Here is a 13,385-nt window from a genome sequence, read left to right as displayed (position 1 = left end):
TATGCTCACCAAGGCTGCATTTATTTGATCTAAAATACAGTAAAAACAGAAGTATTATGAAACATTATTACAATTATAATAACTGTTTACTATTTAATATATTTTAAAATGTAATTTTTTTTCTTGTGATGGCAAAGCTGAATTTTCAGCATCATTACCGCAGTCTTCAGTGTCACATGATCCTTCAGAAATCATTATAATTTGCTGCTCAAGAAACATTTCTTATTATCGCTTGAAAACAGTTGTGCTGCTTAAAGGGATAGTTCACCCAAAAATGAAAATTAGCCCATTATTTACTTACCCTCAAAGCATCCTAGGTGTATATGACTTCCTTCTTTCAGATGAATCCAATCGGAGTTATATTAAAAATAGTCTTTGATCTTCCAAGCTGTTTAATGTCAGTCAGTGGGTGTTGCATTGCTTCAGTCCAAAAGAACTTAAATAAAAAGCGCCCATCCATAAAAAAAATTTTTTTTCTTGTGATGGCAAAGCTGAATTTTCAGCATCATTACCGCAGTCTTCAGTGTCACATGATCCTTCAGAAATCATTCTAATATGCTGATTTGCTGCTCAAGAAACATTTCTTATTATCGCTTGAAAACTGTTGTGCTGCTTAAAGGGATAGTTCACCCAAAAATGAAAATTAGCCCATTATTTACTTACCCTCAAAGCATCCTAGGTGTATATGACTTCCTTCTTTCAGATGAATCCAATCGGAGTTATATTAAAAATAGTCTTTGATCTCCCAAGCTGTTTAATGTCAGTCAGTGGGTGTTACGGTGCATCAGTCCAAAAGAAGTGAAATAAAGTGCATCCATCCATAATAAAAAGTGCCTCACACGGCTCCGGGTGCTGAACAAAGGCCTCCTGTAGCGAATCGATGTGTTTTTGTAAGAAAAATATCCATATTCAAAATGTAATAATCACTTTAATCTAGCTTGCGCCAACAGTTGTACACTGAAGCAGCTCCGGGAGGATGATGTAAGATGTCGGTGTTGCACACGTTCCGGTGAGTCTCGTGAAAACCAACATTTGTTTACAGGATTAAAGGAAGCAAAGTTTCCTTACTTTAGTAAAGGAAAACCAGTCTCCCTTTGGCTTCGATGTGTTTTTGTAAGAAAAATATCCATATTCAAAATGTAATAATCACTTTAATCTAGCTTGCGCCAACAGTTGTACACTGAAGCAGCTCCGGGAGGATGATGTAAGATGTCGGTGTTGCACACGTTCCGGTGAGTCTCGTGAAAACCAACATTTGTTTACAGGATTAAAGGAAGCAAAGTTTCCTTACTTTAGTAAAGGAAAACCAGTCTCCTCTTGGCTTATATCGAAATCCTCTGACATTCTTCTTTACAAATCCTCGTTTTGTACTTCTAATCCGTAACCATTGTTTTGTTTTGATCTCTCCCCTGCGCTTCCGCGTTCGTCACTTCTGAGCGGCTCATGCGCAATGCCGACCTCATACATCATCCGCCCGGAGCTGCTTCCGTGTACAACAGTGAGCGCAAGCTAGATTAAAGTGATTATTACGTTTTAAATATGGTTATTTTTCTTACAAAAACGCATCGATTCGCTACAGGAGGCCTTTGTTCACCCCCCGGAGCTGTGTGAGACACTTTTTATTATGAATGGATGCGCTTTATTTCACTCCTTTTGGACTGATGCGCTGCAACAACGCTGACTGCCATTAAACAGCTTGGAAGATCAAAGACAGTTTTAATATAACTCCGACTGGATTCGTCCGAAAGAAGAAAGTAAAATACACCCTAGGATGCCTTGAGGGTGAGTAATTCATGGGCTAATTTTAATTTTTGGGTGAACTAACTAACCCTTTAATACTTTTTTGTGGAAACCATGAAATAATTTTTCCAGTATTCTTTGAGGAGTAGAAAGTTGGAAAGTGCAACATTTATTTGAAATATAAATATTTTATAACAATGTAAAATCTTTGCTATCACTTTTGATCAGTTTAATGCTGAATACAAATATTGAATACAAATTTTTTAAATCTTTCTGAACACAGATGTTTTGGATAATAGTGTGTGTCATTTAAGTATCTGAGATAAGGAACAAGAAACATTACTTAATAATTTTTTTCTCCCTCCACCTCTAAATTCAGAAGAGGAGTGTACATACGAGCTCAGTGCGGTGTTGATTCATCGTGGCGTGAGTGCATACTCTGGACACTACATCGCTCATGTAAGAGACGCCCACACCAATGACTGGTACAAATTCAATGATGAGGAGATCGAGAAAATGGAGGGCAAGAAACTTCAGCTGGGCATTGAGGAAGACATCGGTAACAACACATTTTGACAGTTTACGTTGAATGATGTCAAATTTTTTACACTGTTGCTTTTACAGTTCTAAAAACATGAAAATATAAAAGTATACTTAATTGCTTATCCTTGTTTACATTGCAGCCGAGACTGCCAAGTCTCAAACCCGAAAGCCAAAATGTAGCAAAGGTTATCATTGTTCGAGAAACGCGTACATGTTAGTGTACAAACGGCAGACAGAAGAAATTGACCAAACAGAAACTATCGTTGAAGTACCAGGTAAAACTAACTGAAAAAAAACTCTATGGACATGGATTAATCACATTTTCGAGTGGTTTTTGGGCGGGGGGTTGTGTAATTTTACGCATTTGTCTATTTATTACACAAAATATTTTTTGTAAGTGTTATCTATTTACAATATTACATGTTTAAGATGTATTTGTTTGGTTTTTAGCTTTTCTCCAGAAGCTGGTCGACCAGGACAACAAGAAGTTTGAGGAGTGGTGCAATGAAATGGCAGACATGCGAAAGCAGAGTGTTGACAAAGGCAAAGCCAAACATGAGGAGGTGAAGGAGCTCTACGAATTGTTACCCACGGAAGACGGTCCGTAAAAATGCCCCGTGCATTAGTTTCTCCGTAAATATGAACTGTTAAATCTCCCTTTTTTCAATCTTAAACATGTGTTTATATTTTATATTTACACTACCATTTAGAAGTTTGGGATTGGTACGATTTAAAAAAAAAAGTTTTTTAAAAGTCTCGTCTGCTTACCAAGGCTTTTTTTTTTTTTTTATCAAAGACAGTAAAAACAGTAATGCTGTGGTATATTTTTTACATTTAAAAATAATTGTTTTCTATTTGAATATGTGTTAAAATGTAATTTATTCCAGGGATGCAAAGCTGAATTTTCAGCACCATTACTCCAGTTTTCAGTGTCACATGATCCTTCACAATCTGCTACTAATGAAGCATTTCCTATTATTTTCAATGTTGAAAACAGTTGTGCTGCTTAATAATTTTGTCATCCATTATAAAATCTTTCACATTCTTTGATGAATAGAAAGAACAGCATATTTAAAAATGGAAATAGTTTTTTAACATTTAAAAAGTCTTTACTGTGACTTCTGAAAAATGTTGCTAACCCCAAACTTTTGAACAATAGTGTAACCAGTTTAAAGGCTTTTGTATTTGTATAAAAGCATTCGTTTTAATTTTCAATAAGAAATTCATGTTTGGATCTTCCTTTGTGCTTATAGGCCTGTCGTATGAGTTTGTGCCTCTGGAGTGGCTCAAGAAATGGCTTGATGACTCCACGGCCATCAAGGAAATTGACAACAGCCAATTCCTGTGCTCCCACGGCAAACTGCACCCAGACAAGATTGGAGAGGTCAAAAGAATATCCTTGAAGGCCGCTGATCTCCTTTTCAGCCGCTACGGAGGAGTATCTCGACTAGGCCGTAAGACTTCAAACCTTTTAATTGTTCATTACTGTGTTTTATCCATGTATTCATTCATCCTGGATGGTGTTTAGAGTCATCTCTCTGCAGAGACTGTGTCACTCAGCGATGTCGGGTGATCAGACTGAAAAACCAGCTGAATGAAGATTACAGAGAGGTCATGAATCTTGTCAAAACCCCTATGCAAAGGTATGAGTGCATATTAGCTGCTTTTATAACCTGGATCTCCAGCAGATGCTGTTATTTCAAATTGAAATTGTTTTTATTTTTATATTTTGTATTTTTATGAGTTTTTTTTTTAATTTTTTATTGTCTACGTAGTTTTTATTTACATTTTCAGTGCAACTTAAATATTGCCTTGGCAACTAAATAAAAAAGGTTTATTTTATTTCAGTTAATGTTTATTTTATTTCAAGTAACAAAAATGAATTTATTTATGGTTTTAATTTCAGTTAATTATAATAACTTTGCTAATTCAGATTTTGATGAAGCTGATCTGGTGTTTATATTGGGTGTATTTAGTGATGAATCAGGTTTCTGGATCGGTAAGGCTTCTCTAAGGAGCTGGAGACAATTGGCATTAGACCAGCTAGAGGAAGACGAGGAGGAAACCAAACACAACAACAGCAAAGTTAACGGAGAGAAAAGTAGCAGTGCAGGAGCTAAAGGTACTGAGGCTTACAGATGTTGTTTGTAGCTTTTGCTCTTGTCTTTTAGTTATTATCTTTTTGTCTTTTTGTTAGCCGATGGAGTTAAAGGAGATAACGAAGACGGGGATGGTGAAGAGATGAAGAACTTTAATGAAGACATTCTCTGTTACCATGGTTTGTTTTCTCTGTGGATAAAACTGAAAACTAAATGAAACATTTTCAATATTTTGTGGCGCATCTATCCTGTTTATTAATGTTTTTAGTGATGCACAAAAATACAGTCATTAAATGAACATTTTATATGAATGAAACGTTTTAAATGAATATTTACTTCATTTAAATTATTGAAATTGTGTATTATTCATTAGCAAGGTTGGTTTATGTAATTGTATTGTTTCTTTCTCCCTCAGGCGGTCTGAATATACTAGAGAATGACCGGCGGCTGGTTTCTGCTGAGGTGTGGAATAAACTGCGGATGTATTTCCCCAGAGCACCAGAGTTCATGCAAAATAACGAGGCCTGTCAGCAGTGCATGGTAATAAGTTGATCGATTAGCACAACTGTCGTAGCGGACACTCAAAACCTTGTGAGCTGTTTACCGAGCATATTTTTTTGGGCAGAGGTTTTCAGATAGACTGTGTATTTCAGAGGCTGGAAAGAGAAGGGAAAGAAAATGAGGCTTTGAACAGAATGATGGCAAATGAACAAAAGAGCTCCCTTCTCAACCTCTTCCAGGAGAAGAATCGGCCCACACTGCAGAAATGGCCACAGGTGATGCCATTTTCCACAAATAAAAGATTCAATTTCAGTTTTTGGTTCGAGTAATATAAGTGTCTTACAGTAGAAAGGGTGAACATAAGTGTTTCATTCTTATTTTCAGTTCACTGACTTGGGTTTGAATTGTGTTTTAGGAGACAGATGTTCTGTATATTGTACCCTATTACTTTGTAGATGAATGGAGGAAATTTATCAGGTAATGATTTTTTTTTTTTTACATTTCTGTGATTACTAAGATAACTTTTCAGTTTAAATATGGATCATTTTGACATGTCCTAAATTATCGTAATGTCTTCTGTTATACCTGATCAACACAGGAGGCCAGCCAAGAGCAACCCAGTGTCCAGTGTGGCGAACAGTCTCCTGCTCTGTCCTCACGGAGGCTTCATGTTCACATATGACTCCATGCTGCAAGGAGACGCTCAACAGTGAGTTAGGCACTCCTAACCTCTCAAATGTCAGCAAATCAGCATATTAGAATGATTTCTGAAGGACCATGTGACACTGAAGACTGGTGTAATGATGCTGAAAAAGACATTTATTTAAAATTGTAATAATATTTCACAATGTTACCGTTTTACTGTCTTTTTAATCAAATAAATGCAGCCTCTCAATTTAAAAATCTTAAGGAACCCAAACTTGTAAACGATGTACGTTTCCTTATCCATGTCCATTTTAATCTAAAAAGTAAACTATCCATATCAAGAGCAGTTTCAAGTCTGAGTGTTCGTGTCTGTCAATGCACAGTATAGCACTTCTCTGGCCTGCTGAATGGGAGGTGATCAGCAAAATGTTTCTGGTGGACCAGGCCATCTCCATATGTCGGATTCATGACAAAACACACGACAATGGCAATGTGCAATACCAGACTTACCCAGGTGAGCTAAACCGTCAACCCTCAGCCAGGAGTTTCTCCAAGGTTCCTCAAACAGACATTGTATTTCATGTGAGAATGTGTGTTGTGGTCTTAGATCTGTGTCGGGAATGCAGAGAAGGCTTCATATTCCAGCAGCAGAGGGACATGAGTGAGTACGCGCAGGCCACGGTCTATGTTCGCAAAGTCATTGACAAGAAAAGGGTGAGTTTTTGCATGATCACGTAGCCTCAATTTAACCCGAAACACTATGAATGTACAACCAGGAATAACTCATCTGTGCCTTTTTCTTTCTCTCTTATAGATGATTAAGGAATCAGCTCCTGATTTCAGTGTGAGTGGGTCAGATGTGGAGGACGAAAGAGAAGAGCCAAAGATGGATGGAGAGAAAGATCCAGACTTCAGTCAGGTATGTTTAAAGATGATCTCTTGTCTGTCTGTCTGTCTGTCTATCTATCTGACTGTCTATACATCTTTCTGTCTATGCAATTGTCGATACGTCTATCTATCTTTGTCTCATGCCCCCATGTTTAAATCAGTCTGAGGTTGGAGCCAAACGGCAGAAGCTGAATGAGACCGCCTCTCTTTCTATGCCCCCTGTGACTGCTGCCTGCAAGTCAAGCATCAGGAGGAGCACAAGGCACAGGAAACTCCGTGGAGAGAAAGCCCTCATAGTCTCTGCCAACCAGACACTCAAAGAGCTGAAGATCCAGGTCTGTTAGTGCAGTGACAATTAAGTATTTACTTTTTTTATTTTTTATTTATGTGATGCAGCATGAAGTCTATTTTGTAATGACTGCTTCCACAGATCATGCATGCATTCTCAGTGGCTCCATTCGATCAAAACCTATCCATAGACGGACGCTGTTTAACAGATGACTCCGCCACACTAGGAAGTCTCGGAGTCATTCCAGAGAGCATCATTTGCCTTAAGGTAACTCTCGACTCGTTTTGACGGGAACAGATACATTGGCTATGTCTTTGAAAGAAGTCTCTTCTGCTCATTTATTTGATCAAAAATACGGTAAAAACAGTAATATTGTGAAATATTATTACAGTTGAATTTTCAGCATCATATCTCCAGGCTTCAGCGTCACATAATCCATCAGAAATAATACTGTTATGATGATTTGCTGCTCAAGAAACATTTCTTGTTATCAATGATGAAAACAGTTGTTGCTGCTTAATATTTTTGTGGAAACTGATCATTTTTTCAAGGTCTCTTAATGTATAGAAAGTTCAAAAGAATAGCATTTATTTGAAATTGCATCATAAATGCTGGGACTTTTAATCATGTGTGCTCTGAATAAAAGTATTTCTTTCAAAGAAAAAAAAACTGACCACAAACTTTTAAACGGTAATGTAGGTGTATTAAATTAGACTTTTAGCCATTTTAAGGATTATTTACTTGGACTTTTTCCTCTACAGGCTGATGAACCCATTGCTGATTATGCTGCAATGGATGATGTTTATCAAGGTAAGTGCTGTTTATGTAAGCTTAAATTCTCTTACCAGTATGTCTCATTTCCAACACCTATTTCTGCATTTGTTTTGATGCAGTGTTTTTTTTCTTCTAGTCTGTATGCCTGAAGAAGGATTTAAAGGTATGAATATGCAATTGTGATCATTTCAGACATGCAAAGCCTTTGTGAAAGAATCCAGAAACATGATATTATCAAACATTATTCATGCTCTATCATATTTGTTTCCTGTTTTTCAGGCACTGGGCTGTTAGGACACTGAGTGAGGCTCCAGATGTGGAACAATGCTGACAATGTCTGAGCAAGGATAAAGCTTGAGTTACACATAGATGTTCATTCTTGGGAAGCCTTTTTTTCTTTTCTTTTTTGGTTTTATTTTTTATTTTGTTATTGAATGTTGCAACAACTTCAAAAGTGTCATTTTGCTTTAAAACATCATGCTCGCTTTTAATATTGAAAGATGTTGATGCATTCTGCAAGACTTTGTGGTCGTACTTAACATGACTGTGAAAAATACGGGTCGAGATTTCCTCAAAGGACGTTCCATTTCAAGGAAAATCGGAATTCCTCCTTGTTTGTTGCAATGTCATGCTCAGAGATTATGGTCTGATCATATTTTGTGTGTAAAACAGTAAGTCTCTGTAAATTCTTTGTTGAAAAGAAGCTTGTGATGGCACTGCAATAGAGCTCGTACATATTTAAGAATGCATGAGCAACTTGAATATTAAAAAATATTTAGTCTTTTGTTTCATTCATGTAAATAACCTCATCCAAATACAGCAGTGGAGAGGCGTCTAAGAAAGATGAGGATAAATAGGACACATTTCCAGAAGTGGAAAATATTACAGCATTGTTAAATAGTTTAGACATGTTCTGCTACTTGAAATATAAAGCAGACATTTGTGTGAACTTTTCTGTATGTTCTTTCATATGGGCAATAAATATTCTTTTTACATCTTCAGATGTGCAGTTTATGCGTAGAACAATTGCAGAAATTGTACTTTTATAGGAGCATTTATATTCATTTGTATTAAATATGTATGTTGTAGGGTTGACTGGTCCAGTCAGCATCTTAAGACAGAAAAGAAAAAAATATATATATATATATAATTTTTCCATATCACTATAAATATGAAATATGTACATGCTTTTAACCTGCATTGAAAAACCTACGTTTAAGCATTTTGACACATAACTCCCATATACCAAACTTTATATATATATATATTCATCAGCTATGAAAGATGTTTTAATTAACAAATTCAAAAATTTGTGTTCCCAATTTACACACAGTGGCTAGTATTTATTTATTTATTCAGGGGCTTGCAGGAAAAAAATCACATTTTATAGTTTGTTTTACCCTGTTCAACTGCAGCATCTCTCCAAAAGATGAAAACCTCTTTAAGGAGAAACCTGTAAAGATTGAAAACTTGCAAAAATGTTCCTGAGATGTTTATTTAAAAAAACACAATCAAATTATGGCAGTTGCATAACAAATGTATAATATGTCCGAACTGATTGCACTATATTGTATGTATAATCGTTTTCTATTCTTAACTGTTTTACATTTATTTTAAACCTCTTAAATCAATTTTTTAATCATTTTCAACTTTTTTAAATTCCTTGTTTTATTGTTGTGATTATTATTATTATTTATTTTTTCTTTTCTTTTATGTAAAGCACTTTGAATTACCATTGTGCATGAAATGTGCTATATAAATAAACTTGCCTTGCCTTGCCATGCCTATATATATGTGTGTGTGTGTGTGTGTGTGTATTATGGCAGTTGCATAACAAATGTATAATATGTCCGAACTGATTGCACTATATTGTATGTATAATCGTTTTCTATTCTTAACTGTTTTACATTTATTTTAAACCTCTTAAATCAATTTTTTAATCATTTTCAACTTTTTTAAATTCCTTGTTTTATTGTTGTGATTATTATTATTATTTATTTTTTCTTTTCTTTTATGTAAAGCACTTTGAATTACCATTGTGCATGAAATGTGCTATATAAATAAACTTGCCTTGCCTTGCCATACCGCTATATATGTGTGTGTGTGTGTGTGTGTGTGTGTGTGTGTGTGTGTGTGTGTGTGTGTGTGTGTGTGTGTGTGTGTATCCATCCAATTTTAGGAACTGAGATGAGTCATTTTATTTGAACTTTTGCTGATGACAGCATTGAACCGATGGGTCCCAAGTGGTTAATACAACATTAAAAAATATAGCTTTTGGAGTTATTTACAACTATAAACCTATCTGTGTAGAGACACGAAATAAAAACACGCATTATATTCGAGTATTTTTATTCATAAAACCATCAAGCTTTTTGAGTGCGTGACTACACGATTGATGTATACGGAGGAGTATTTGTGTGTTTCTAATCATCCTTTCAAAGCTCCCCGAAAACCAGCTGTTCTTTATACGCATGCGTATATAAAGGGACGCAACTCTTGACGCGCATGCGCATAAACGCAGTATTTTGGGCCGAATCTTTACTGCGCGGCGGAATGTTGTCCTTCGAAGGAGTTTAAATAAAGAGCCGGATCATTTGAATTTAAAGGTAAAGGGAAAGTGTGGACTGGAGCTGTAGTGTACTGTATGAGGCACAATAATTTTGCTCTAAGATTGTGCTGTTTGTACGTTTTGCTGCTTTTATTTTTTATGTTAGCATCAGATAGCATGTCAGGTTAGCTGAAAACTGAAATGTCACTCACTGCACGTGATTATGCGTTTAGCTTATGTAGTTAAATCTTTGTTGTTTGCCTTACGTTGTCGTAATGAAGATAAAAATCGTCTAATTGCATTTTTATAGTGCCCTTTATGTTATTATATATTATGTGAAGCAATATCCCTATGATTATACTTGGAAGAAACAGGCTAAAATGTCTCCCTATCAATTATTATAACACCTGATGTATTGTTATTTTCATTTTACTTGTCAAAATAATCATATGCTTTTAGAGCAGTTATGAGTCATAAAATAAAAGTGCAAGAGGTTCTTGACAGAAATCTACTCATGCACACTGACTATAGTACAGCAAATGTTCAATAATATCTCTGTTTATGTCATAAGTTATGTAATAAACAGAGATATTATTGAACATTTGCTGTACTATAGTCAGTGTGCATGAGTAGATTTCTGTCAAGAACCTCTTGCACTTTAATTTAGGAGCAGTATATGAATATTTCACTCCAAAATAATTTTTGGGTCATCTCTGAGCATAGTGTGAATAATCATGCTTAGTATTTTTATCGTGTTTGACATTCAAATATTTAGACATTTTAAAACCAAGATGAAAGAAGATTGAAATTAAGTGAGTTTATCTGTCACAGGGGTGTATATATTATTAAAGGGCAGAAAATATAATTTTTATGTAAGCATAAATTCTTGCTTGACAGTACAAATATCGAAACTTTCTTAAATCAAGATACATTTACGTGAGCAGGAGAATGGCTTAGACATGTTCAAGACACGTTTACTTGCGAAGTAAAATAATTTACGATATTAACTAAAATGTATCAGAATTAATTACTGAGTTTATGCTTAAAACAAGAACAAATATCTGTCAGTGGGTTGAGAAAAATAAACTTTATTGAAAAGGTAAAACAATATTATTTTTTTTAGCCCATTGACATTATTTGTTTTCGCTTTACAGATTAACACACTTAATTTTGATACATTTTTCAGCATTTTTCTCTTGTCCCTCTCTACAGGTACAAGATGGAGCTCCCAAACTACAGCCGACAGCTCATGCAGCAACTGCATGCTTTACGAAAAGAGAAGCAGTTTTGCGACTGCTCCATCCTGGTGGGTGAGACCCCGCACCCCGCTCACAAACTAGTGCTGGCGGCCTCCAGTATGTTATTTAAGTCTGTTCTGGAAGGTTCTGACAGCATCTCGATCGACACAGATCTACTGTCCTCTCAAGAGTTTTCTTCTCTTCTGGACATGGTGTACACTGGTAAACTGCCTCCCGGTAAACACAACTTCACCCGTCTCATCGCCGCTGCAGACAGCTTGCAGATGTTTGATGTGGCCGTTGGTTGTAAGAACATTCTCAATGACCTCATGAAGCAGACTTCTGTGGAAACTGAGTTGATGGACCCTCAAGTTGTAAAACGTGACTGTGTTAAGGAGTCATCTGAATCGGAACAGGTTAATAGGGACAAGAGTAGTTTTGAAGGTAAAAGTTTGACTGATTAATGGTAGACATTTCTGTTTGAGATCACTTTATGTTTAATGTTCACTTTATTTCTATGTTCAGAGGACAGTGCAGTTGAGCTGATCGCTCAAAATCAAGCTGGTATCACAAAACTCCTGCAGAATGGACGGTCATATGTTAAGGTTCTTGAGATCTGGGATACAGTCTCCACAGAAGAGCGCCAGGTAAAGTCATTGTAAAAAAGAGATATATGTAACTGATCATTCACTTCTTAAAGGGACAGTTCACCCAAAAATGAAAAATTGCTGAAGATTTACTCACCCTCAGGCAGTTTCTTCATCAGAACAAATTTGGTGAAATGTAAGCATTCCATCACTTGCTCACCAATGGATCCTCTGCAGTGAATGGGTGCCGTCAAAATGAGAGTCCAAACAGCTGATAAAAACATTGTGATAATCCACAAGTAATCCACACCGCTCCAGTCCATCAATTAATGTCTTGTGAAGCAAAAATCTATCCCCTGGTGTCATCTTACATCAAAATCCACCAACATATTTGTTTAGAACGGTTGTGGACTGTTTTTGCTTGTAAACGTTGCTTGATCTCAACATTTTTCGCTGGAGAAAGCAATATTACGGATCGAGGACTTGTATTTTAGCCATAAGTGACAGTTTTTTAGCTAGAAGCAAAAAGCTAAAAAAAGGTCTTGATGGATTTGTTTGTTAAAAACACAGCTTTTCACTTCACAAGACATTTATTGATGGACTGGAGTCGTGTGGATTATTGTGATGTTTTTATAAGCTGTTTGGACTCTCATTCTGACGGCACCCATTCACTGCAGAGGATCCATTGTTGAGCAAGTGATGGAATGCTACATTTCTCCAAATCTGTTCTGACGAAAAACTAATTCAACTATATCTTGGATGACTATATCTTAATTTTCAGCAAATGTTCAATTTTGGGTGAACTATTGATTTTAAAAATGTTAATGATCTAAGGAAACAATTAGGACTGGATTCAGAAGTTACTCCTGATCTTCTGCAGGTCATATTGGAGAGCTTCAGAGGCGATCCATCAGCAGATGAGGTTTACCAGCGGCTGCTAAATTTTGTGAAAGTTGAGAAAGTTCTGTCAGCTCAAACAGTCCTTACTTTGTTAGAACAGCTCAAATGTTTAAATCCTGATCCAGGATCACTTTTGGAGGAGCAGGGAAATGAGAGCTGTCCCGAGCCAAAAGGTAAGCTGACCTGGGTTCAGTGAAAATGGGAAGTGTTGAATCATAGGGTATTAAAAGGATACTAAAATGACTAAACATTTCAGGTAGAATTTGCTAGACTTTGAGTGACTGCATTTCCTCTTTATTTACAGATTCTGCAGCAGGTGTTCGGTGGTCTGGTGGGCTTTTAGACCATTTATCAGAACTATCTCATCACCTCTCTAGTGTCAACAACCTCTCAGGGCTTTTGACCAATGCGGTGAACAGATGTATAAATGAAGTGGAAAAAGAGGTATATATGTCCCTTACTGTTTGCTATATAGAACAATACAGCAGTACACTTTGATTATAATTTGATATATGTACACTACCATTTAAAAGTTTGAGGTCAGTCAGATTTACTGAATGTTTTTGAAAGTCTCTTATGCTCACCAAGGCTGCATTTATTTAAATATATATATATATATATATATATATATAT

At 36.0% G+C, this 13,385-nt stretch overlaps 2 protein-coding genes across 5 annotated transcripts in view; both read left to right on the top strand.

The window, feature by feature from the left end:
* usp48 (ubiquitin specific peptidase 48) overlaps window positions 1–8,491 on the top strand; it is a 16,612-nt gene extending 8,121 nt beyond the window's left edge. For all 4 annotated transcript variants that reach the window (XM_016268184.1, XM_016268185.1, XM_016268183.1 and 1 more), the window contains 19 exons: window positions 2,120–2,299; window positions 2,424–2,558; window positions 2,734–2,883; window positions 3,537–3,737; window positions 3,812–3,926; window positions 4,260–4,405; window positions 4,481–4,561; window positions 4,798–4,922; window positions 5,036–5,158; window positions 5,299–5,360; window positions 5,482–5,592; window positions 5,912–6,042; window positions 6,136–6,242; window positions 6,343–6,447; window positions 6,578–6,751; window positions 6,847–6,972; window positions 7,467–7,515; window positions 7,616–7,642; window positions 7,759–8,491. In XM_016268184.1, coding sequence (XP_016123670.1) covers window positions 2,120–2,299; window positions 2,424–2,558; window positions 2,734–2,883; window positions 3,537–3,737; window positions 3,812–3,926; window positions 4,260–4,405; window positions 4,481–4,561; window positions 4,798–4,922; window positions 5,036–5,158; window positions 5,299–5,360; window positions 5,482–5,592; window positions 5,912–6,042; window positions 6,136–6,242; window positions 6,343–6,447; window positions 6,578–6,751; window positions 6,847–6,972; window positions 7,467–7,515; window positions 7,616–7,642; window positions 7,759–7,781 — 2,171 coding nt within the window. In that variant the 3' untranslated portion in view covers window positions 7,782–8,491. The remainder of the gene's footprint in view (window positions 1–2,119; window positions 2,300–2,423; window positions 2,559–2,733; window positions 2,884–3,536; window positions 3,738–3,811; window positions 3,927–4,259; window positions 4,406–4,480; window positions 4,562–4,797; window positions 4,923–5,035; window positions 5,159–5,298; window positions 5,361–5,481; window positions 5,593–5,911; window positions 6,043–6,135; window positions 6,243–6,342; window positions 6,448–6,577; window positions 6,752–6,846; window positions 6,973–7,466; window positions 7,516–7,615; window positions 7,643–7,758) is intronic.
* Window positions 8,492–10,104: 1,613 nt separating this feature from the next.
* LOC107582425 (zinc finger and BTB domain-containing protein 40-like) overlaps window positions 10,105–13,385 on the top strand; it is an 11,116-nt gene continuing 7,835 nt past the window's right edge. Inside the window, exons 1-5 of the mRNA XM_016268272.1 lie at window positions 10,105–10,161; window positions 11,240–11,709; window positions 11,791–11,912; window positions 12,733–12,925; window positions 13,057–13,196. Of these exons, the coding sequence (XP_016123758.1) occupies window positions 10,124–10,161; window positions 11,240–11,709; window positions 11,791–11,912; window positions 12,733–12,925; window positions 13,057–13,196 (963 nt within the window). The 5' untranslated portion in view covers window positions 10,105–10,123. The remainder of the gene's footprint in view (window positions 10,162–11,239; window positions 11,710–11,790; window positions 11,913–12,732; window positions 12,926–13,056; window positions 13,197–13,385) is intronic.

This window comes from Sinocyclocheilus grahami, unplaced genomic scaffold, assembly GCF_001515645.1.
Source record: "Sinocyclocheilus grahami isolate Dianchi unplaced genomic scaffold, SAMN03320097.WGS_v1.1 scaffold44.1, whole genome shotgun sequence".
NCBI lineage: Eukaryota > Metazoa > Chordata > Actinopteri > Cypriniformes > Cyprinidae > Sinocyclocheilus > Sinocyclocheilus grahami.
The sequence above is the reverse complement of the archived record's forward strand: the minus strand, read 5'-3'. Positions and strand labels throughout refer to the sequence as shown.